The 25,373-nt window shown below is 37.4% G+C and overlaps 1 protein-coding gene across 1 annotated transcript; it reads left to right on the plus strand.

The window, feature by feature from the left end:
- Positions 1–487: 487 nt before the first annotated feature.
- Positions 488–23,893, plus strand: exoc2 (exocyst complex component 2). The gene is made up of 28 exons (XM_027133246.2): positions 488–635; positions 3,265–3,392; positions 3,543–3,719; positions 3,870–3,996; positions 5,235–5,354; positions 6,334–6,458; positions 7,625–7,705; positions 8,157–8,302; positions 8,467–8,548; positions 8,860–8,962; positions 9,054–9,172; positions 10,361–10,474; positions 10,582–10,706; positions 10,800–10,868; positions 11,265–11,422; positions 11,517–11,638; positions 13,398–13,459; positions 13,559–13,639; positions 13,770–13,829; positions 14,012–14,073; positions 14,488–14,554; positions 14,979–15,095; positions 16,529–16,670; positions 18,896–18,951; positions 20,222–20,344; positions 20,476–20,537; positions 20,672–20,731; positions 22,844–23,893. Exons 2-28 carry the CDS (start codon positions 3,275–3,277, stop codon positions 22,935–22,937), a joined length of 2,772 nt encoding a protein of 923 aa, XP_026989047.1. The 5' UTR covers positions 488–635; positions 3,265–3,274; the 3' UTR covers positions 22,938–23,893.
- The last annotated feature ends 1,480 nt before the right edge of the window (positions 23,894–25,373 follow it).

Below are 25,373 nucleotides of genomic sequence, written 5' to 3' on the forward strand. Positions count from 1 at the left end.
CCTTTAAGGTGTTTTTGTACAAATCATTGTGAGCTAGGTAGTTTCTTCAGGACGCTAGTGGAACAAAACCCCGCTAGTGGAACAAAAACAGACGAAACGTGTGACAACTGTCAGTTACTCAATATTAATTTCTTATTTACAGAACTGTTTTATAAAGAACTTGCAAGTGTGCAGAAATGCTGGTAATAACTACATTCACTGGGTTTTTTTTATCGAGTTGATTTCAGTTTTTAAATTTGAGTTGAATTTCCTTAGGATGAAGAATTAATTTTTTTTAAAGCTAGAATTTACATGCTGACCTTTTTTGGGGGGGCATTTTGAAATAATAACTTGCTATAAAAGGAAATTTTGGGGACATTGTGCTAGGTTTCAGATTTAAATAGAATAAAACAAAATAACCTTTCTGGATTTAATTGATTTTTATGTTTAAATATAGATACAGATCGATCAGGGAGAGGATAGATGTAGGAGAAAGGATTTCCAGAGGAAGCAGATGTTCTCAGAGTGAATAACAAAACAGGTTTCTAGCCAGACTGCCTGTTTGGGGGAGGAGCCAGAAACCGAGTGACCCGGATGTGCTGTCAGTGGTGCAAAAACATCTAGGGCCTGCTTTCATCTGAGCTGTCGGGAATTACGTGAGTAATAATGTACTATTTTATAAAATGTCCTGGACGCGGTAGTGAGAGTGCTAGAAAGATATGACAAAACTATTTTTTTCTTGTCGTGGCCCCGAGCGAGAAATGTCTCTTCTCTGGTAGCTTAAAACCTTAGCTTGGTGGCTAATTGTTTTTAGCTTGCTAGCAGAATTTTGGGCGACAAGAACTGGAGCAGTTTGTCATCGTTGTCAGCGACACATTTGACATCAGTTCGCTTTCAAAACCATTATTCTGCACACTTAAGACATTTATAGGCTAAAAAAAACAAACAAACAAACAAACAAAAAACACTCATTCCTTTGCTATACAATATCACTACATCAGGAAGAAAACAATCGCTTTTTATTACATAGCTAGTTATTTCCATGGTTAAATAGCTTTACTGGATTTTCATGTAAAATAATCATTGTACAAGAATGAAATTAGAAATTATTCATTCATTTTCAACAGTAGCGTCTCAGTAGTGCCGTTTGTGCACATTACACTTGTAAGGATTTCTATACAGTACTAACATCTCGAACACTACATCATCTAAGCTGATGTTTTGTGTATGGAGGTTTCATTTTTTTTATATTTCATTTTTATTTAAGAAATCTTCAGTGTCACTGATGATTTTCAAGATAGAGAATATTGCGTTTTTATTTCTCATGAACAGTGAGAATTATTGTCTTTTTAACTTAAGTGAGGTCGACCTTCATTATAGCTGATATAATGTTATGGACGAATTATGTACATAAATAAAATGGAATAGTTTGCCTATTGAAGAGGAATGTAGTGGATTAAGAAAATATTCAACTCCAAGCTGCTAACAGTAACTCCATTTTGTGTGTCAAACATCAAACTTCTTTGCAGTTATTTCTCACTTTCTCATGCTCAGGTATAAACCTGACCACAGATATGGAGTTCGACTAGATGCTGAGCCAAACGTACTCCCAAGACAGCACGCAAATGCGTTAAACCATTTCAGTCTCTGAATAGGGTATCTTATATGTTCTAAATGTAAGAGAGAACCATGATCACTGACACCTCCATTGTTGTTAGACATTACAGCAAGGAGTGGTGTTATGCTCTGCAGGAAAAACAGTTTCACTACTTGCAAAAGCACTACTGGGTTGTTTGAAAGCATGTTTAAATGAATCTGTCCATTGTCCATGTACATAAAACTGAAAATTTGGGCAATATAACAATGCTAACATTTATCAGATAATCTGTCACAGCACGGAAACGTTGTCAGGTGTTTGTGAGATACCCAAATGACTGTAATGTGATGCAATTCTGTAAATTATTACTGGTCCTGTTTGCAAATATGCTGTATGTGCATTACCCCAATTTGTTCAATGACATCAAATTCAAAATGAGGATAAATATTCTCTGGCTGTCTCACTAACTGAAACACTCTGATTTTTGCTGTGTACACAAGATAGATGATTTGGGGTTGACCTTTAGTTTTCAGGGCCTTGAATCAGTGAATTGACTCTTTTAGGGCTTGACTTAAATGTGAACTGAAAGCAGGTTTGCAACCTGATGACTTGGCACAAGACACTTTAAAAATATGACAGTAAATACACCTAGAGAAGTTCAGACAGCTGAGCAACACACAGTGAAGTGTTATTGGTTCTCTGTCAAAGGCCCCTCTCTCTCTCTCTCTCTCTCTCTCTCTCTCTCTCTCTCTCTCTCTCTCTCTCTCTCTCTCTCGACTTCTCAACTAATTACTAAACTTTCATGAATGAGGTCGGTTGAGTTGAGCAGGGAAAATGAGTTCAAGTCTGAGGTCTCTTGGGATTAGGCCTAATTTCAAAAGTGGTTGGGGTTTCAGAATGCACGGATGTCACACTGATCGTTTGCAATATCTACTTACACATCATGTACTTTGCAGGGCTACATTTTAGAAGTCCTTAAATAGATCAAGATGTGTGCATATAATGGTCACATCCAATGTATGTGCCCTCACTTCATCATCTCAACAGAGAAGAGAGTTTATACTCTCGCAGTAGAGTTTTAAAGTGTTTAAACGACCTTGTGAATAGACACTAAAAGACAGAATTGGCTTACTGACTGAAACAGCGATTGGAACAATGGAAGTATTTGGCATAAAAAGTTATAGGTAGACTGTAATAAATTCATATGCACTTGTAGCTCGAAAAAGGCAGCTATAAGGTAACAGTCCAGTCATATGCCATGACTAACTGTGAAATTGTTACAACACTACACTTGGTACACTAACACTCTCAGTCTTTATTTCATCAAGGACCGGATGGAGCGGTTTATTTTTTCTTGTCTGCAGTGATTTTTTTTATTTATTTTTTTGCTCTGTAAGTGTGCATAAGAGGGTTTTGTAACATGCGTCCTTTAGTCGAACTGAAAAACTTGCTTGCCTCCTAAACCTTTAAATGACCTTGTTTTAGGTTTTTCTAATAAAGTTTACAGTAACATGACAGCATAATGTACAGATCTAAAAGACTGTGAAATTAATACATGTAAAATACATGTTATAAACCCTCTCAGATTCTCTACCTGTACTAAATTCAGTTAAAATAATGAGCAACAAATAACTTTTTTTTTTTTTTTTTAAATAACCTTTCTCTTTCTCTGTCTTTTTTTTTTTTAGTTTGTGAGCCATGTCTCGTGCACGACAGCCTCCGCTAGTTACTGGCATTTCACCCAACGAGGGCACACCATGGACTAAAGTCACCATCCGAGGAGAAAACCTGGGCACTGGACCTAATGACCTTGTTGGTGAGCTGAAGTCATTTCTGCTTCTTTTGAGACCTTGCATGCCTCAACACATTTCTGTTTGGCTCTACGGATAGTATCTTTTGAATTCATATATATTTTTATATATATATATAATGAGTAATTTGTACTTGTTTGTCTCTACCGCATCAGGGCTGTCCATCTGTGGGCATAACTGTCTGCTGACGGCTGAATGGATGTCTGCCAGCAAGATCGTGTGCCGTGTCGGACCTGCTAAAGATGACAAAGGCGAGATCATCGTTACGACCAGGAGCGGAGGCTTAGGCACATCCACTGTCTCCTTCAAAGTCCTCAAAGCTGATAAGATAGGTTAGAAGTACACTTCTGCACACCTTTGTGATGATGTTATGCATTCTGGTGCATATTAAAAGTTCAGTTCAATCCATTGGTTATCAACGCATATACTGTACTGCAAATTACTCAAATGTGTGAGTTGTATGTTTGTGTGCAAATTTACAGATATTCTAGAGCAGTCTGCTGTGTGGGTAGATGAGGTGAATTACTACGACCTGCGACTAAACCGAAACAAGGGCATTTCCCCACTGTCTCTGCGGCAGGCTGACCCACTTGGCATCGAAACCGATAAGTATGTCAAAGCAGACACAGACATTCACAAACAAAAATAAACCTATAGAACTGACTGTGGGGATGGTGTTATTTGGTCCCCTGTCAATTAGAGCAACACTAACCATTCACAGGCATCTGTAAGATGATGAATGCGAAAGAGGCAGTCAGTGCATTTCTCTTTTTTTGGCAGCCTTGAGTAACAACTGACTCAGAATAAGAAGACAACATAGTTATCTCCAGAGTTATTTGCAGCTTTTTTAAAGATGGTTAAAGATGTTAGTTTAATCTCATGTTCAGATTTGCTAGAAATTATAAATGAACATTGAAGAAGATGTTTAGAGAGATCACGAGAGGAGATTTTTGGGAGAGTCTCAGGATCTCCAAATCTACACCACCTCTCTGCCAGCAAACTGGAATACGCGCTAGAAAAATATTTTCTTTCATCTAACCACAAGCATCTACACATAGAGATCACTAGACAATACTAAACTTTTAAGGGAACTGTGTTTTATGGCCAGAACCATGTGGGACATTTTTTTAAGTGAAAGTCTGTATGTGTTGTAAAAATAGCTAATTTTCTTCAGAATCAAAGTTTGCAAGCCCCTACGTGTTCAGTGGGGTTGAGGACAGGACTGGGTGCAGGACACTTAAATTCTTCCACTTTAGCTTAGCAAATCATTTCTTATTGTACAAAAGCATGCAGATTATGACTTTGCATTGTGCACAAGGTTAATGTCCATATTGTTAATGCTTCTATAGTGAAGGGGAATTATAATGCTAGAGCATACAAAGACATTTCTGATAATTGTGTGCTTACGACTGCAGCAACAGTTTGAGAAAGAACCACAAAAGGCTGTGGATACTAGTGGCCATGTAGTAAATTGCATTTCTTTAAGTCTTAAAATGACAGTTATTTTCTTTTAAGTAAAACATTTTCCCACATTGCCTGTCAATCAACTGTGAGCATTTACATTTTCATACACAAGCACTATTGATAATTTAGACAAATGGGCCATTCTATTTTACAAGGTGTGTGTGTGTGTACGCGTGTGAGAGTGAGTGAGTGAGTTTGTTTCTCCCTGAGTGATGCAGCAGGTTTCCTATTTCCTTATTAAACTCAGAGCACTGTAATAAACATTTAAATACATTTTTCATGTAACTTTTTCAAATGTACAGAGACACACAGATGACACTTATTTTATCTATTTTATTTTATTTGTTTGCTAACCCTTGGTCATATTTGATCTTCTTTTGTAGAGGAAAGGTTTTGGAAAAAGACAAAAATTGTGAGAGTTTGTTTCCGGGGAAGAGCGGAGATTTCACAAGTGAGAATTTCTCTGCCACTTGGTACCTGATTGAAAACCACTCCTCAACCAGGTTCGTCACCTCTAAGCTTATCTGACACTTATGAATGCTAAACAGAGCAAAGAACATGATTTTATATAGAACAGGGAAAACAGTGTCCAGTTTAGCTGCAGGTTTTTATTCCAAAGAGACAAACATATATAATTAATCAAACAACCATGTGCTCCTATAATATTTGTATTGTACCAACCTTGAGTAGCGTTATACACATCCACATTTAAACTCACTGAGCCAACAGTCTGAACTGTCAGAAAACTCTCAGATATGGTCTAATATTTTAATGAAAAAAACAGATTGTAATGTAAGGTTCAAATCAACTATAGTTTGGGGGGAAACATGTGATATCAGTGATTTGACCATGCAATGATTGCTGGTGCCAGACTGGCTGGTTTGAGCAACTGCTTATCTGGGGCTCACATACAACAGTCTTCAGAGTTTACTAATTGTTTCTAATTGTATATTAAATAAAAAACAACCCTTTAGCAGCAGCTCATGATGAGTTCTCTTCCCAGTCACCAGATCTGAATCCAATTGAACATTTCTTGGGATGTGGAAGAACTGAAGATTTGTAACATGAATGTGCAGGAATTTTGTGATGCAGTCATTTCAGCATGGACATGGATCTCAATAGAATACAAGGCCAAAGAGTTAAAGCTGTTTTGAGAACAAAGTAAAGCCCTACCCAGTGTTATTATGGTGTTCCATCATTAGCTAAGATCAATTGCTCACAGTCTCCAAAACAAGTTTAGGGTAACTTTAAATACTCTACATTACCAAGTTTTCTGAGATTGTCAGTGAAGTGATAATTAATCTAAACGCTTTTTCAGTGCAACCACTTATAGACAGCCCATCTTCTACACATGGTTGTTTTTTAAAGCAATATTTATGTTCCTGGAAATAAGCAATTATAGGAGGAACCCAAACTCATCATATTGCTAAAAAAAAACAAACAAAAAAAAACTCATTGCTTTTTTTCTCCCCTCTGTGCTAGTTTTGAGCAGTTGCGCATGGCAGTGGGAAATTTGAAAAAGCAGGCAAGTAAGAAGAATGAGGGCAGTCTGGCTTGTGTGAAAGGAGGACTCAGTACTTTCTTTGAAGCCCAGGATGCTCTAGCAGGTATGCATGAACCAACGTTGTTATGGAAAACATTATCTGTTCTGCTTCTCATGACACAGCAGATTTATAAATAAAACAAACGAGAACTAATACATGGGTGGATTAATCCGGATTTCAGTAAATTGTGAAAAGTTGGGGTGGTCAACATTTAGCTGCATGTGTGTATATAAGAGTGGCAGGTACCATGGCAGGTCAGGTGGACTGGTGAGAATGTGAGGCTAATGTAACAGTAAGGGTTGTATTTGAATCAGGTTTATTAAGATTATTAAAATTGTCCTGAGAGGAAGTGGGAGTGAATTTAAAGGACACCGCATAGATTCCCAGAGAAAATTTACAAACCTCACATTGCCCAAGTCAAAACACTGAGCGAGGACACAGGAAATGGTCCACACAGCACTCAGGACCTTAGGGGCCTGAAGGTTAGCTCTGACGTCACCAGTCTTTCTGTGTGGGTTTGTGTATTGTATGTGTGTGGGAGCACACTGCATGTCAAGATCTCCATTAAAATCATATGTGATAGTGCTGTCCTGAAGCACATGGGAAGCAGTCTGTGTGTGTGTGTCTATTGGTGTGCATCTGTGTCTCTGTGTGTGTATGTATACACTGTGTAATGTGTGCATGTTGAACATCACTTTCTGGAAATTATACCCTCTTTCTGTTATTATAACCTCCACTCTTCTGAGTAAGATTTCCATTTGACTTTGGAGGGTGGCTGTAGGGATTTGTCCATGTATTCACAAGAGCGTTAGTGAAATCAGACAATGATATCATTCAAGGAGGCCTGGGGCAAAGAGAATGTTCCAATGTATCCCAAAGTTGTTCATTGGGGTTGAGGTCAGGGTTCTGTGCAGGCCACTAATGTTGGAGTTTTTTTTCCACCCCAACCTTGGCAAACCATGTCTTTATGAAAGTCTCTGAATGCATTGTCAATGTGATGCTGGAACATGTTTGGGCCACTTAGCTCATGTGAATGGAAATGTTGAAGTTAAAGCACACAGTAACATTCTAGACAATTGTGTACTTCCAACTTTTTGTGAGAAGAGTTCAGAAATGTCCATGTATGTATGCCATATAGTGTCTGTTTCTCTGCATGTCCGTGTTTATTTCAGTTTGTGTTGGGGTAGCAAAATCCACAAATTAAGTGTCTACCATTCTTTTGTTTACAGCAATTCATCAGAAGCTCGAATCAGATGGCACGGAGAAGGTGGAGGGCTCTATGACACAGCGATTAGAGAATGTCCTCAACAGTAAGATCATTAAGAAGCTTGCTCTTGTGTACATAAATAAACATAGACACACACACACACACACACATTCTCACAGTTAGAACCCTAGTTCTCCTTGCTGGATGTTAATTTGAAAGATGTAATGAAAGATTAATAAACACACTCGTTTCCTGCAGCACATGTAAATAAACCAATCACACTGACAAGCTTTCATCCTAACTCCCATCAGTGCCTAACTGTCTCTCGATCAGCCAGTGCAGGGCACGGTGTGGGGAAAACAGGAATAATTTGGCCAGCTGCCCTGATTATTTTTTTATTGTGGTTCAAGGTCTTGTTCTAATTAAAAGAATCTGAACTGGTGCATACAGCAGGGCCATGGCCACCCAAGCCGAGGAGACAGGCAGAATGGATTTCATCTGTGTGCAAGCTAGAGATCTGTAACTCTCTTTCATGTGTTCTCTTCCTCTTACAGGGGCAAGCAATACCGCAGACACTTTGTTTCAGGAGGTTTTGGGCCGAAAGGATAAAGCCGACTCCACACGCAACGCCCTCAATGTACTTCAGCGTTTCAAATTCCTCTTCAACCTGCCACTTAACATTGAGCGCAACATCCAGAAGGTGAGGCTCATGTGAAAAAGCACAATACACACAGTGTCCACTGGATGGGAATCCTTTGGTTTACTATGTAATATGCAGTAGCTTCTTATGGTGGTTTGTCTTGTTGTAAAATATAACATTATCTCAATACCGTAGTAGATTCCTGATGTTTCTGTCTCTTCTAGGGGGATTATGACGTGGTCATCAATGACTATGAGAAAGCCAAGTCCCTGTTTGGAAACACAGAGGTTCCTGTCTTTAAAAAAGGTATATGCGCCTAAGAAGAATCCATATTTTTTATGCATAATGGTGTCAATATTTGACAATAATTACATGTACATCACTACCGATACTAGTTTACTTAGAAAGGATATATCAGTACTGATTCCAGGTCTGTATGCAAATGTACTTACACCATGTACTGTATATTTTCAGGCTAATGATTTTCAGGCAAAGCTATTTCAAAGTAAAGCAGCCTGCAAACTAATCTTAGAAAATACCAAAAGGGTGAATTGTTGCATGTTCTTTTAATGATTAAATAATTTGATAAAACACATTAAGCATAAAACTGTGTACAGTGTATACGGAGGTGGAAACACGTATCAGTGCTCTGAGGAATTTACTGCTGGATAAGCTACTGGAGATGCCTTCTACTCTGCATGATCAGAAACGCTACATCAGGTGAGTGAATATTGTCCAGGTTTAACGAGTTTTAACGGGTTTTACTTATTAGCTCAGTATAAAATTCTACTGAGATTTGTTTGCTTTACAGGTACCTGTCAGACTTGCATGCTCCAGGTGATCCGGCATGGCAGTGTATCGTGGCCCAACACAAATGGATTCTGCAGCTGATGCAGAACTGTAAAGAAGACTTCATTAAAGAGCAGAGAGGTCTGGGAACATACATACTCTAAACGTGTGGGCTTCAGCATCAAATATTTTCTTTAGTTGAAGTGGAAATGCAACTATGTTTAAAAAGGCTCTGTAACAAGTCTGTAGTATTTGACAAGAGTAGTGTTACTGCTTTAAAAGTTCAGCCATTAGGTAAAAATCTTCTCATCTTTATTTTCACAAAATTTATATTATGCTTCTCTCAATTCACACATTTTTTTGTGCTTCACTCAATGAGAAGTCAAACACATTTTAAACATCAGCTAAGATATGTCTTTCTATCGAAGGTGTTTATTTGAATTTTGATTCGTATGTTGTATTTTGCTTGTGCCTAGAAGTCACCTCCAGATAACCTCTGGAGAAACTCCAATTACTCACCAGTATTTTGATGGAAATACAAGACACTCAAACTTAGACAGGTTATGCAAAGTCCTGGGGTCTTTGCCCATGGCAAAGTCACGCTGTTCATTGTAAGAGCGCCTTTAGGCTGTACTCTGAACCTGCTGCTATTAGGCTGGAGCCCCATTTCCCCATGTTACAGGACTAGACACACTATTCAAAATTGCAAATCCCAAATTTGTAGGCTTAAACTAAAGCCCTTAAGTTGCCTTGGTCTTGAGAGTTCCACTTATGGTCCTGATCTTCACTTTGCATGGCCTTGATGTAAACCAACACACATTTTATTGTTGTCAGATTTATTTGATAGTTGTATCTTTACTATCTTAGGTGATCTCTCTCTGAGTGGACTGTGTTCATAAGACCATGTGGTGTGCCCTTTTGTGTTTAGTCAGCGAGCAGCATATGTGTGGTCTGGTCATGACCTGACAGAGAACAGGAAGTCCTCAGTTCCACAGAGTAGCAAAGGAGGGGAGCAGCCTGACACTGAGAAATGCAGAATGAGAAAATAAAAGAGGCTGCAATGTAGGAAGGCTTTATACTGCGAATATTTTTCCAAAAAGAGAAGAGAGATCAGCTTTGAATATAAAGGATTTTGTGTGTTTATGCATAAAGCATACAAACGAGTATTAACTTCCATAACTCAATTTCTGGTGCCCAGTGAAAATCAAGTGGTACCTGAAAGTCCTTTAGTGCCATCTAGTGATGAAAATAAATATCAATTTTAATATGTCCTTCTTCAACACTGTGTTTTGTACTTTATCTCTTTTTACATGTTGCGTTTCTCTTAAGTGGGTGGTGGAGGGCTGGAGCTGGACGGAGAACCTCGTTCATCAGCTCTGAACAGAATCAGTCACACTGCCTCACTGAAGAGAGGCAGCAGCTCCCAGACACCTAGAGATGACTGTAAGGATTTTTACTTCTGACTTTCAGTAATACACTATTAGTCTGCTGTATCATTGTAAGTAAATAGTAACTGCATTTGTGGTAATGTTGATAATCCTCTCTCTTAGCCTGGCAGTTCAAGAGCCCTCAGCAGGTCAGGTTCGTGGAGAAGCTATCAGATGTTGTCATCAGTCAGCTGCCAAATTTCTGGAAATTGTGGATCTCATATGTTAATGGCAGCCTTTTTAGTGAGGTATGTGCACAGAGGAGAGTGTATAGATGAAATGCTGGTTTGTTTAGGTTCATTGGCTGATATGCTGTGCAATGTGTGCATGCTCTCTGACAGACTGGGGAGAAGTCAGGTCAGGTGGAGAAGCTGAAGAAGAACGCCCGACAGAGACAGAATGACTTTAAAGTGAGTCTTACAGCCTGAATACATGCCTGAATAAAACTTATCCTCATATGTGTAATTTACCAGAAAAATACACAAAAATGCAGCAACATAAAATTTTTAATCCTTTTAGATTGAGAAAATATTTAAGCTACTTGATTTATAATGGAACAGTGTTATTACCTCAGCACTGGAACATGTTAAACTCGCTATTGATTCATCATTCCAAGTGGATCTTCCAGCTCATTTTACCAGGACTTCAGTAAATAGATTTATGATAGATAATAAAGTAGGACACACTTCGTTGTGTTTTTTTTTTTTAAGTGTAAACCAGATGTCACAACAGCATTGACAGCATATTTGTATGATTGATAATAAACCTGTGCGTATGTGTCTGTGTGTATCTCTCTGTGTGTGTAGGGCATGATCGAGGAGGTGATTCGGCGTTTGGTTCAACTGGTGCGTGGTGCTCTGTTGCCCAGTAGTCTCTCTGAGTCTGAGCTGCGTGTGTACGGGGGCTGGTATACCAGGGGCCCCCTCACTGGAGCCTGGCTCACACAGATCATACACACTGTCAGGTGAGAAAACAGAGGGCCTGACTGACTTTCCTATCCAAAACCTACGGTATTGTTTTAAAGAGCCTTCTTTCTTTTTCTCATCTCTGACCTTCAGGCTGAGTCATGAGGCTCTATCGGCTTTAGAGATTCCCAACGATCTACTGCAGGTGATTCAGGATTTGCTGCTTGACCTGCGAATGCACTGCCTGCTCATCACCCTGCAGCACACCGCTGAAGGTGGGTCACTGTGAAATAATAATGTACAGTACAGTATCATTAGTGTGCCCTTTACAATCTTCTGTGTTTCAGGATCATTCTGATTTGAAATGGGATTAAATCTAAGGTATAGGACTATATAAATTCTTGCAACAACTCAAGTTTTTACATTCATTTATTGAGCACAATTATCCAAAATCTTTGTCAGAAAAACTGTGAGCTTTTTCTTTCAGTAACTGGTGTGACCTTGAGCAGCGATAATTTCAACCCAAACTTTCTAGTAACTGGTGGATGGAGGAATATTGTTGCATGTCTTGTTACATGACCCATGTATAGTTCTAATCTGCTGGAACATTTCAGAATTCATGTATCCATGAATAATACCAGCAAAGCAACAACACACCATGATACTGCCACCACCATGATTCACAATCAATTTGAGGTTGGAACGTTGAATGTGGAATTTTTAATGATTTTCTCCGTTAGGTTTCTGGCTTATCCACATGGGAGCAAACTTCACATGGGCAGCACTGTTCTTTTTGCACAATAGTGTCTTGCTTCTTCCTGTCTTGCCATTTTTATTCAGTGTTTGACTGATGATCGACTGATGAACATTCACATTACTCATGCAAGACTGGCCTGTTCTTTGGGACTTTTTATTATAACACATTACGTACCTCTATCTGTACATGTTAATATTGTATAATTTGAAACAAACAAATGTAAAAACTATAGTGTTTTGCAACATTTGTATAATTGTTCTCTATCTGTAGAGATCTGTTCTCGTTTCAGGTAAAGTATATGCAGAAATAGAATACAGAAAAGTGTCTGCTTCACAGGCTTCCATTATTAATTGTATTAACTGAGCTGGTAATCAGAGCAGGTAGCACTAAAAAAAGCTTAGTGTGAAAGCAAATAAAACCCCTTCAATCAATGCAATCCAACACAGTAAAATTCCAAAAATTCTAGAAAGTCCTAAGTGTAAATATTTTGTGAATCACTCAGTTTGTCAGTTATCAACCAGTCATTATGCTGCAGGTGCAAATTAAGCACAGCTTTTCATTATATATATATATTTTTCACAATTTTGATGCTGATCTTGACATGACTCACTGGAAGAGTCTCTGTCTGTTTTTTTCATTTCAGATCTCTTGCTTTGACTATTGCTTTAAAAGAGAAAAAACCTTTCTGTTATCTTTATATCAAAAGACCTCTTCACATTTTGAATGATAGTTCTCAGTGAGTGCTTTAGAGGCTGTGGAACTAATAATAATAGAAATTCCTACAAATTTCATGAGAACCATTTAGAGTTGTATAATCAACATGTGAACTTGGTTTTTCTTCTCTCTTCCCTAGAACACTATTGTCCTGTTGGACTTAAAGGCCAGTAGGGGGAGGTAGAGAGCAGAGAGCTCGGCATCTGGTTCTTCTTATGGTCATTAACATAGTTGTATTAAGGTGACCTAAATCAATCCCCACTGGACTGTATAGGTTTATGATCACTACTATGCAATCAGACATGAGAAACCATAGTGTAGCATGAGACTATACCTTTATAGTATAAAGTAAGTCAAGTGTAATATGCCTAATATTCTCAATTATGAAAAGGCTTGATGTCTGTTGGTTTGAAATCATTTCAAAACAATTGGGCAAAATAATTATGTTTTTTATTTTACTATCATTTTCATCATCACAATCATTTTACTTTTTTGAGTAAAATGATTGTGGCCCTTTATTATCTTGTTGTTTTTTTCTATATGTAATTATTGTTTTTATTTAGATGTCAAGAGACTTCCAGAAAAAGAAGACTGGATTGTAGATAACGAGGGAATCACATCACTGGTGAGATACTTTTATGCTTTCATTTTTTTTATTTTTAAGTCTGAAGATCATAATTGAAAATAATGTACACAGAATGAAATTATTGTGCGTGTGTTTCAGCCATCCCAGTTTGAACACTGCATGGTGCAGATGCTGCAGTCTCTCAAGGAGCCCATGGAATGCAAGCATGGAGAGGTCAATGTAAGAAACTCTTTACTGTTTATATCCCAGTGCAACACTTTACAAACACAAATAAGTGAATTGCATCAGAGTTGCTGTGGTTTTGCTGCTGATTTTTCTTTTCCTTTCCCACCCTCTTTACTTTCTGTAGGTGTTTCAGCTGGAGTTAGCTCAGAATAAAGCCTGTGAGCTGTGTGTGGGCATCATGAAGGTGTGTAGAAAAGCAAACAGTGCAGATATCCGTTTTCACTCTTAACATTGATGATGATGGTTATGTTTTGAGTTACCACATTGCAATGATGTTTCAGTCAGTAGTTTGAAGCATAATTAGAAATGCATATGAATCCAGACAGCATTATTTGGAGGTGCTGATGACTTTATGATGATTTTTAGGTGTTCATCAACTGTCTGGAGCAGCTTAGCACCAAGACTGATGGAGACATTGATACCTCCCAGTAAGTTCTGTGTGAGTCTGTGTGTTTGTGTGTTTGCATAAAAAAGGCTATCAGAACAAATTTTACATAAAAATATATATATATATTTTAGCTACAGTCCCCACCAAAAATTTCGAACAATAGGGCCTATTGTCTTTTCTATACACTATACACTGAAGACAGTTGGGTTTAAATTCAAAAGATAAATATTAGCCATTAAATCAGAATAGACCATGGTTCAGCTTTTATTTACTGATATTTATACCTAGATGTGTTGAAAAACTTTGACACCTTTGGTGGAAGACCAACAAGAGTTACTATTCCGATGCATTTGGGTATTTTTTTGTAATGCGTTTTAAATGAATTTGACAGCCCTCATACTCATGCACCTGTTAGTGTTGTGGATAGTCCTAATATTCTGATCTCTGTGTTTAGTTTGTCTGTAGAGATGACATCGCCTGATTTCTTTGGAAGCGTTCACGAAGACTTTGCTCCATCATCAGTATGTTTTTATCATTTTCTCTTTCATGATATTTTATGTTGTATATGTCATAACCTTAGAATGATAGAAAAATAGCCTAAACACATAATAAAATAGAATGAGCAAGATATATATACAGTACTGTGCAGAAGTTCGGTGGTTTCCCCTTGCATGTGGTGAAAGGGCTGCTGATTTCCCCTCCGTCCTGTCTCCGTTTGCTTTCAATCAATGACATTTTCTGTTATTCTCTTACTCACCCAGCATCCCCTTCACTTCTTGCTGAATGACTCAAATGTTTTATAATATCTGATGTAGAATGTTGGCTGTCATATCACTTCATTCCTCATTGCTTTTTTCTTATACATTGCTGTGCAGAGAGCTACGGTTTAAGGTCTGTTCAATAGACCGTTAATGGAGTTGTGTTTGTGTGTGTGTGTATGCACAGGAACAACGTCTTCTCATAATTCTAAGTAACTGTCAGTATTTGGAGAGACACACTTTCCTTAATCTTGCTGAGCACCTGGAGAAACATGGCTTCACCACAGCTGAAAAGATCACCAGAGTAAGCAAAGGCAGACATTCACACACCTACACACCTGTGTGTGTGTGTGTGTGTTACTTTTTGTTTTGCTTGTTGGCAAATGATTCATGGACAAGCTTCTCAGAAGTGGCATGAGTGTTCTCATATTAATGCCACAACAGTCAGACAAGTGCTATGGGCCTAATATACCAGTCATTATGTAAGTTATTACTATAGAAACGATTATTTATTAGATCAAGCACATTCATTTACATCTTACAGCTGGACCTGCTGTCCAAATCAGGCAAAATGAAGGAACATCAGAATCATGCTGTAGTATAAAAACAAGAACAGAGCCTTTGAATTGTAACATAGGTCTGTGTGTTTCAAAGAAATAAATACAGCTAGAAAATTACATGTGGTGATGTCAAATGGTAAAGTTATTATTATGTTATTACACAAAATGGTACAAGTAAACAACTAGGGAAGTGGAAGCTCCATGGACAACTAAACTGACCCTGGATCAGGCCTTCTGACTGAAGTATAAATAAATACTCAGTTTTTAGTATTAGTTTTTAGTATTAGTTTGGGCACACCCATAAAATACCATGAAGATTTTTATTAGCTGCTCAAAACACCAGAAAACTGGAGCTGATTTTTTTTATTTTATTGGCTATTATCTTTTAGTACCAAAGGTTCCAGTTCTGTGTTTCTCTGTTAATGCCCAGTATGAACAAGTACAAACAAGAAGCAGTTTATTGCTCATTACAATGTTGACTGTTTATTGCTATGTGCAACATCATGTACACACACAAGCACGTATGTAATCTGAACTTAATCTTCCTGAATGCCTCGTTTGCCAACTAGTCTATTTCTTGTTAATAATTTAGTTAAAGTAAAACTGTTTCAGACATTAGAACTTTATATGAATTTGATCAGTTGATCTGATCTTCACAGTGATGATTCTCTATAAATCCTGTAAACATTTTTTTCCTATCAGTTGTTCTTGATGTATAATATATGGATGGACGTGCTGATGGGTGGACAGGTGCACAAGCATTACGGTGTTAAAATAAAAGTCAAATACTCTGCTAACATTTTTGCAATGTTTTGCAGATTTATTGGGCTAAATAAAGTCTTTATTACTGTTGGAACTTGGATGATTCAGCTATACTTAGTAAAAAGTATTGAAATGAAAGGGGGAAAAAAATCACACTTAGCAATCAATTCCTTTACATTTCTCATTAATTAGGCGGTGGTTTCTTAACTTCATGTAAATGCAGTCAAGCTCACAGGCATGCATGACTGGTTTATTCATTGTGTGTGTGTGTGTGTGTGTGTGTGTGTGTGTGTGTGTGTGTGTGTGTGTGTGTGTGTGTGAGAGAGAGAAATCCATTTCATACAGTATATGTGTGTGTGTGTGTGCATATATATATATAAAAAATCTCAAACATTTCAACATGTGTCTGTTTTAGGTGAGCATTGATGCAGTACGGCAGTTGGATGATCGCCTGCTTGAGTCGTACATTGAGAAGAAGTCTGATCCCATTGTGGGATCTCTGGAGCCAGGAATCTATGCAGGCTACTTTGACTGGAAGGACTGCCTACCACCTACAGGTACTGCTGCTCTCTGATGTTTTGATTATTAATGCAGTGATAGGAATCCATGTTTCTTACGAACTGTTTTTATTACGAATTTATACGTTTTCATGTTTCTATGAGATTAACACTTTTTTTTTCCCCTAACAAAGTTAGACATTTCAGAAAAAAATTACGTAGTCCTCAAGAGACTGAGTGGAAATTTTTTTACACAATGAGACACACACAACTGCTTTTTTCCCTTTTTTTTGTAACTTCTGCATTTTTACACTTGCTCTCTTTCTTTAAGGAATGAAATGTATAAAATGTTCATTTCAAATATTCACCAAGCAGAGTTGCAGCAACTATAGGCTGATAAAGTTGATGAGCCATACAATGAAGCTGTGGGAAAGAGTAGTGGAAGCTAGGTTAAGGAAGGTAGTGGAAATGTGTGAGAAGCAGTATGGCATCATGCCCAGAAAGAGCACAACAGATGCAATTTTGGCTCTGAGAATTTTGATGGAGAAGTATAGGGATGGTCAGAGGGAGTTGTACTGTGTGTTTGTAGACTTTGAGAAAGTGTATGACAGGGTGCCAAGAGCTGTGGTACTGTATGAGGAAGTTGGGAGAAGCAGAGAAGGATGTCAGAGTGGTGTAGGACATGTATGAGAGGAGCAGGACAGTGGTGAGGTGTGCTGTAGGTCAGACAGAGGCGTTCAAAGTGAAGGTGGGACTGCATCAGGGATCGGCTCTGAGCCCCTTCCTGTTTGCTATAGTGATTGACCAGTTGTCAGAGGAGGTCAGACAGGAGTCTCCTTGGACGATGATGTTTGCAGATGACATTGTGATCTGTAGTGAGAGCAGGGAGCAGGTGGAGGAAAACCTGGAGAGGTGGAGGTTTGCGTTGGAGAGAAGAGGAATGAAAGTCATTTGTAGTAAGACTGAGTACATGTGTGTGTGAATGAAAGGGAGGGAAGTGGAACAGTAAGGTTACAGGGTGAAGAGGTGAAGAAGGTACAGGAGTTTAAGTACTTGGGGTCAACAGTCCAGAGTAATGGAGAGAGTGGAAAAGAGGTAAAGAAGCGAGTGCAGGTACGTTGGGATGGGTGGAGAAAGGTGTCAGGAGTTCTGTGTGATAGGAAAATATCAGCGAGAATCAAGGGGATGGTGTACAGGACAGTGGTGAGACCGGCCATGCTGTATGGTTTAGAGACAGTGTCACCGAAGAAGAGACAGGAGTCAGAGCTAGAGGTAGCCGAGCTGAAGATGTTGAGGTTCCCTTTGGGAGTGACAAGATTGGACAGGATTAGGAACAAGTACATCAGAGGGACAGCTCATGTTGGACATTTGGGAGACAAAGTTTATTGAGTCCAGATTAAGATGGTTTGGACATGTTCAGAGGAGGGAGAGATAGTATATTGGTAGGAGAATGTTGGACATGGAGCTGCCAGGCAGGAGGCAAAGATGAAGGCCAAAGAGGAGGTATATAGATGTAATTAATGAGGATATGAAGCTAGTGGGTGCAAGTGTTGAGGATGCAGAAGATAGGGATAGGTGGAGAGAGATGATTCGCTGTGGCGACCCCTGAAGGGAAAAGCCGAAAGAAGAAGACCATTCAGAGTCTTCACTAATTGGTTGTTCAGAGCTGCATGGTGTTGGACTACTGATCAGAAGGTCATTAGATCAAATCCCATGTCCACCAAGGTGCAACTTCTGGGCCTCTGAGCAAGGCCCTTAACCCTTGATTGCTCAGTTGTATAAATTAAGAATTGTAAATGTGTAAATTATGTTTAAAATCTAAAGATTCAAGTCCAAATGCGTCCTCAGCATTATTGCTCTCATAGTAAAGAATCTGAAGGTATTTCACGAATTTCATAGATTCACCTTTTTACAGAATTATTTTTTTTTTTGCAATACATGTGCAGAATATAATATATCAACTCAAAGATTCTGGAACACAAGAGAAGTTGGGTCAGGGAATGAAACCTCACCTGAGGTGTTTAGTAGTTGAAATTAAAAATTCTTGCAATTAAACATCTGAAAGATTTCAACAAGGCAGTTCATGCCCATGATAATAAGTGTGCTACATTAATTCCACCTTAAGCAGTCCCTCGACATATTAACAGGTGTGGGAAGGAATGACAAAAACCCTGTACATGTCTGCATACATCAGTGTTTACTTGTGCCACGTGTTTGTGTAACATTCTGCCACTTTCTGTGTCTCTGTTTCTATCCTTCATTCTGTATTTGTGTCTGTCTCTTAGGTGTACGGAGTTATTTGAAGGAAGCTTTGGTCAGCATCATCTCTGTTCATGCTGAGGTAAACTATATAACCTTATCATACTTCAGGTTTGTCTCAGTCTTTATGTTGTTACTTTTATTTTTGCACATCATTCACTTCTGCTATGAATAAGCTAAGGGGTGTGTCCCTGTCTGTTTCTGCGACTACATGTGAAGTTTTCAGCCATTCTCCTTTAACACACTAATGTTCTAACTGACTAGGTACCAAAGTGTGCTTCAAACCAGTGAAAATCTGCTGCAGGGTCAAGACTGATTGGTCAAAATGAGCTACTTTATTTATTTATTTTTTATCCACAGTTTCTGTTAATGTAACAAAGAGTTTACACTTTAAGGTTTCTTTATTTTCAAATAATTTTTTTATTTAACTCAAGAGAGTGAAAATATAACGGCAGCCTGTTTAAAGCTGCAGTAATACAAGTCATTTGTGGCTTGTCCATAGTGACAGAACTCCGCCAAATATATCAGCTGTTCATTAAACATTTTTTATAAAGTTATTAATATTCTTGATTCACAACACCATGCATCTTAAATTCCACTAAAATGTTAAGTACCTCTTCTGAATAGCCAATGATTTTGAAAGGCTTTTTAAATTTTGATCATTTTATGTTGGAGAAGGAGGAGTAGACCTGGACAGTTAATGACATGGTTGCCAGATTGGGCCAAAATCTTGTGATTCTTGTATAAAACAATATCTGGGGTGATCTGAAGGCTGTGAGTTCAGAATCCAACACCACCAAGCTTTCACTGTTAGGTCAGTTTATCAAGACAATTTGCCCCACATCTCTTATATCCACATATTTGTAAGTCATTTTGCTTAAAAACTTTCTGCTCAGTTGCAATTCAGTCAAACCAATCATTGTTGTCTGCAGGCTCATACAGTATATGCAGAAGAGGACTGAGGGTGCTTTCCTCTCAATGTGTTATCTCAGTGCAAGCACTTGATAGTTCTCACTTTTTTTTTTAGCTGGTAGCTGTCACATGATGGCACTTACGAATTGGCAGATGACCAAATTGGGGACATCATTTTTCTTGGTAGTGCAATTTGTATATGATCAGATTCCTGAAATGGCAGAATATATGTATTTAAAAATGTTTCTATACAAATCAAATAAAAAGGGCCTTAGCATTATCTGTATGTCTAACTAAAGAGGCAAACTTAAAAATACTTGAGGATATTCTTGTCAGTTATGTTTTTGCAGCAGTTTCGGTGTATTATACAAGATTTATTCTTTCTGGTCTTTTCAAAAAAATTTTTTTTTTAACATTTTTGTACATTTTTTGTCTGCTAGGTGTTCAGCATTTCCAAGGACTTGGTTTCGCGTGTTCTGTCAAAGATTGTTGAATCTGTAGCTGAAGAGTTGAGTCGTCTAATGCAGTGTGTGTCATCCTTTAGCAAGAATGGTGCACTGCAGGTACACACACTATACATTTGCATAATACATTTATATACATATATAAAAGTTGGTATACTTGAGATGATCAGATGACTTTGACACGTACTTTTTTTTTCTTTCTTTTTTTTTTTAAACCTTTTTTGTTTTAGGCACGTTTGGAAATCTGTGCACTGAAGGATGCTGTAGTTTGTTACTTGACCCCAGAGAGCCAGTGAGAGTCCTTTCACACACAGGCTCATCTTTCCCACAAATGAAGTGTCATTTACAGTAACCTAATCAGTGAGTAGTGAGTCATGTTTTAGTCTAACAGCATAAAGATTTGATGATTTTTCTTTTTTTTTTCAGTGCTAGCTTTAAGCAAGCAGTCGAGGCCCTGCCACAGCTTCAGAGCGGAGCTGATAAGAAGTGAGTTTGTGTTTTCAGCTTTATCTCCTCTTTCCACTAAAGTAAAGGACATAACAGCACATATTTCCTTGTTTATAAGAAGACATTTATGTGGAGCTTCCAACATACAGAAGTCTGTGAATGAGTTGTTTCTATAGAAAACATAATGTATTTGTCAAGCATGTTAATGTAAACTTGTATGGAATAAAAACACTGTCAATAATAATCGTACGTAATTCAAAGCATTGTGTGTAAATTTTAATTTAGTTGTGCGCCCTCTTCTAAACCACTCATAGAAACCACTGGCGCCGAAATGGCGGGTTAGTTATCACTAATAACAGAGAGAATTTTGTGCTAACACTTAAAAATAATGGTCTGTTGGTAACGAGTGACTATGCAGGAAGTAATAGGTAGTACTGCATTAACACTGAGCTTAATACTACTAACTAATATGGAAGCAAGATGAACTAAGCAGTATAAGTAATAGCATAGGGAATCGAACCCCGACCCTGGAGCTGTGAGGCGAACGTGCTAACCACTAAGCCACCGATATGTTTTCAACCAATTAATCTCGAATGTCCTTTAATACCACCCATATCTTAGTCTTTAACCAGCTGTGATTTCTTAATATAATGAGTTTTGTTTTTCCACAGAAATTGGAAAACGATCGAATTAGCTTTCTTAACATTAACTGTAGAAACATACAGGGAGTGGCATGGATAGATTATTTTGGAAATAGCTCAAAGATTTCCTCATATCTATTAACTGGTTAGAAAAGTTAACGTCTTCTCTTCTAATAGCATTTTTAGATAAAACTATTCCTAAATATTTCACTTCATCGTTAACCTAAATTGAAGAGATGATAGAGTCCGTTGATGAGTGAATGGGAAGGAGCTCACATTTTTTAATATTAAAGGTAAATCCTGAAGCTTTAGGGAAAATCGAGACTGAATTTAGGGCAACATCAACCATAAATTTATTCTTTGAAAGGATTGCTGTGTCGTCTGCAAATTGACTAATTTTAAATTCCTTGTCAAATATTGAGATCCCATGCAAATGGGGGTTATGATTAATGAGTAATATAAGTGATTGAGTGGCTAGAATAAACAGTTTGGGAGAAATCGTGCATCCCTGCCTAATATCGCGGAGCACTTCAAACCTAGGAGTTATACCAGGATTCAGGGATACAGAACTATATGTCAGTATAAAACATCTTAATTATTTTACAAAAATTACTCCCAAAACCTAAAAAATCTAAGCTTTCAAATAAAAAAGTATGTTCAACAGTATCAAATGCCTTGTAAAAGTCAAGAAATAAAATAAAAACCATTATTTTAAAGTGTTAGCACAAATTTCTCTCTGTTATTAGTGATAACTAACCCGCCATTTCGGCGCCAGTGGTTTCTATGAGTGGTTTAGAAGAGGGCGGGCACATGCGCGCTTTGTGGAATCGATTCATCTTCCCTCAGATAGTAATGCCTGTGAACATGATGACGTATTTTTGACAGTTGTTTCGCAGACCGTTTTCGTGTGTAAAAAAGAGGTGTTGTGAAAACAAGCGTTGTGTCTGTAAAATGTCATAGTCGTACATTTTGGAGTTGTATTTGAACAAACACACAAAATCTCGTATCTGTAAACTGTCGTGGCCGTAGATTTTGGGATCCAAGTCCACAAAAAAACATAATTACGTACAGTAGTTTTAAATTACGCAAAACTAAATTAAAATTTACACACAATGCATTGAATTACGTACGATTATTATTGACAGTGTTTTTATTCCATAAACTTGCAATTTGAATTCCAGCTGCTATTATAGAAAACTAATCAACATGTTCCGTCCGTTTGGATTCAAGAATTCCCAAAAAAATGTTTGGGTTTTTTTGTTGTTCGAACTTCTGAGACTCCGTAGCGCATTAACAAGTGGTTGAATGTTTTGAAGATTTATATAGAATTAGTGCTTTATCTAGCAGATGAACTGATTACTGGGTTTATTATGTCTGAAAGGATTAGACTTGTTGGCAGAGGCATCCCTGTTTATATTGTTGGCATTGAGATCTACTTGTTCAAGGGATTTTTTTTTAAGTGATTCAACTTTATTTATTTATTTATTTTTGGCATTTCTGTCTCTCTCAGGCTGCTGGAAGAGTTGCTGAATAAGTTCAAGAGCAGTATGCATTTTCAGCTCACCTGTTTCCATCCTTCTTCTGTTCAGCCCATCAAAAGATAAGCCAATAATCTTCACCGTGCCTAAACAGTGATATACAGCAGCAAGCATTTCAGCCAACTACTGTACTACTAGTACATTACTAAAACTTTGATTACACTGTTACTACATCAATAATGTTTACTGGTTCATTAGAAGGATAAACACACAAAAAAAGGTCTTTCTTCTGTCATTATAGAGAAGGAGGCCTGGGTTTGTGTTCATCTATGAGGTGTATTCATGCAGTAGAAATAAACGCATATACACATGTCCAAACGTACATTGTACAATATGAAACACAGGTTTAACTTAGAAAACTCCTTGGCATTTCTGTAACAATAATTATTCTTAAAAGGCTTTAATTTGAATAAAGTGCTTTCCTCCTAATGCAAGTTTCAAAATTGTACACGTCACCATAAACATAAATAAATGTCCTGTGTTATGTTGAATGGAGGTCTGCGGCACCAGTCATTTTTCTATTTGATTGTGAAAATTTACTAAAACACTAATTTAGTTATTACTGGTGTTATATTAATAAAATTCTGTATAGTATATTCTGTATTGTAAACTTTACTCATATACCCTACCTCCACCATCAACCCACATGCGCACAACCACACACACACACACCCTGTCTGGTGAGTATGGATACACACCCCATCCACCGTCTGGTACAGAAAGCCTCACACCCTGTCCCTCCCTAGCATCTGGGTTCTTACTGTGTCAATGGGATAACTGAAAACAAAGTAGTGAAGTAGATATCCGTTGATCAGCTGAGCTGTGAATGAGAAATAAATGAATTGGTCGGTTAAAAGTTTAAAAGATTGTCCTTGATTGTCCTGTGTGTCTTCTTACTAGAAAAAAATCTGAAAAACAATTCATTCAAATCATTTTTTTAACCAGTTATGACTTTCTGAATTATTTGAGGATAATTGTATATACAGTTTGTTAAATAAAATAAAATTGTCTGCCACAATCAATTCAATTACGTTACATTTTATTTCTTTAGTACTTATAACAATGGATGCTGTCTCAATGCAAATTTACGGAAAGCTATAAATTCAGAATAGAATACATATTGTGTTGATTGTCGTTTTTGACAGTCTAAAATTGGAAGGTATTGATGTTTAAAGTTTTGTACAAAAACCTTGTTCTTAGTCACCATTGGATCACAAAGGTGTGTCATTTGATTAAAATAATTTTATTTAAAAGTAATGACCTGTCTGATAACTTTTTCCTGTTAATGTTTTTATGACACTTACTGGAACTGCAGCTGTTCACTGAAATTACATTCCATCTTCTTTCATCAGATTTGTTTATTTACTTTTCTATAATAGTTCTCTCCTACTCAACATGGTTCTATTTAAAGAAACAGGTTTAATGGAGGATTTTTTCAAAGCTCTGCGGTTTCAGGTAACCCTGTAGGTGTCGTTTAAGGTGTTAAGGGAAGTTTTTCTGATTTTGTCTTTCCATTATACGTAGGCAGAAGGAAGTTGATCCAAACATGTTTACATAGTTTGGTATAATCCCCACAAAGCGGTCTAGAAAACAATGTCAAATATCAAGACAAAATCAAGATATACTTGTTCTTATTATTTATTCCCTAACCATTTCATTGTAAGTTGTGCTTTCTGAATTAGAAAGATTGCAAATAATACACTTAGTATGTTTTCTATAATAGGGTTTTTTTTTGGTAGGAGGTGATTTTTGTTTGAACCCTTTTTTGTGTGTGCTTGTGCCTGTACAAAAAAAATCAATTGCTCATGCTAAAGTCATAAAGAATAAGTTTCTTGTGAAATAAACCCCATTTCTCTCTGATTTGCACAAAGAATATAAGAAACAGTAGCAATCATAAAATGACCAATGGTAATTCTGATCATATCAGTCAGATCTAGTAAAATCTATCTAAACTAACTAAATCTATCTAATATTAATCTTGAATTTTGCATTCTATTAATCTTTATATTATTCTTTATATTAACCTTTTGTTCTATGTTTATGTTCTGTGAAGCTGCTTTGAGACAATGTCAATTGTAAAAAGTGCTATACAAACAAACTTGAATTGAATTGAATTAAAAGTTCACTAAGCATAATAATAAGGAATTATTAATGGTGACCCTACTATTGGCGATTATCTTTTCAGTCTCACTGTTTTCTTCTAAAATGCCATTTTCCTTTCATAATGTTATTTAGTGCTATTTACAGTTACTGCTAATTTTAACCTACATCCACAAGAAATATTATCAGGCAAAACTAGCATGCTAATCATTACTATTATATCAAGAGCAAGAAGACAACCTGACACAAACTGTGTGAATAGAGGAAGTATTTGTGTGTCTAATAAAATGACCTGTAAGTTCACACAGGTAACAATCCCATATACAATCATATCAGTGCAACACAGTACCAAGTTAATGCTGGTCCCTTGCCATTGGGGTGTGTAGAGGGAGTTTTAAATCA

This window comes from Tachysurus fulvidraco, chromosome 16 (assembly GCF_022655615.1).
Source record: "Tachysurus fulvidraco isolate hzauxx_2018 chromosome 16, HZAU_PFXX_2.0, whole genome shotgun sequence".
In the NCBI taxonomy this organism is placed as follows: domain Eukaryota; kingdom Metazoa; phylum Chordata; class Actinopteri; order Siluriformes; family Bagridae; genus Tachysurus; species Tachysurus fulvidraco.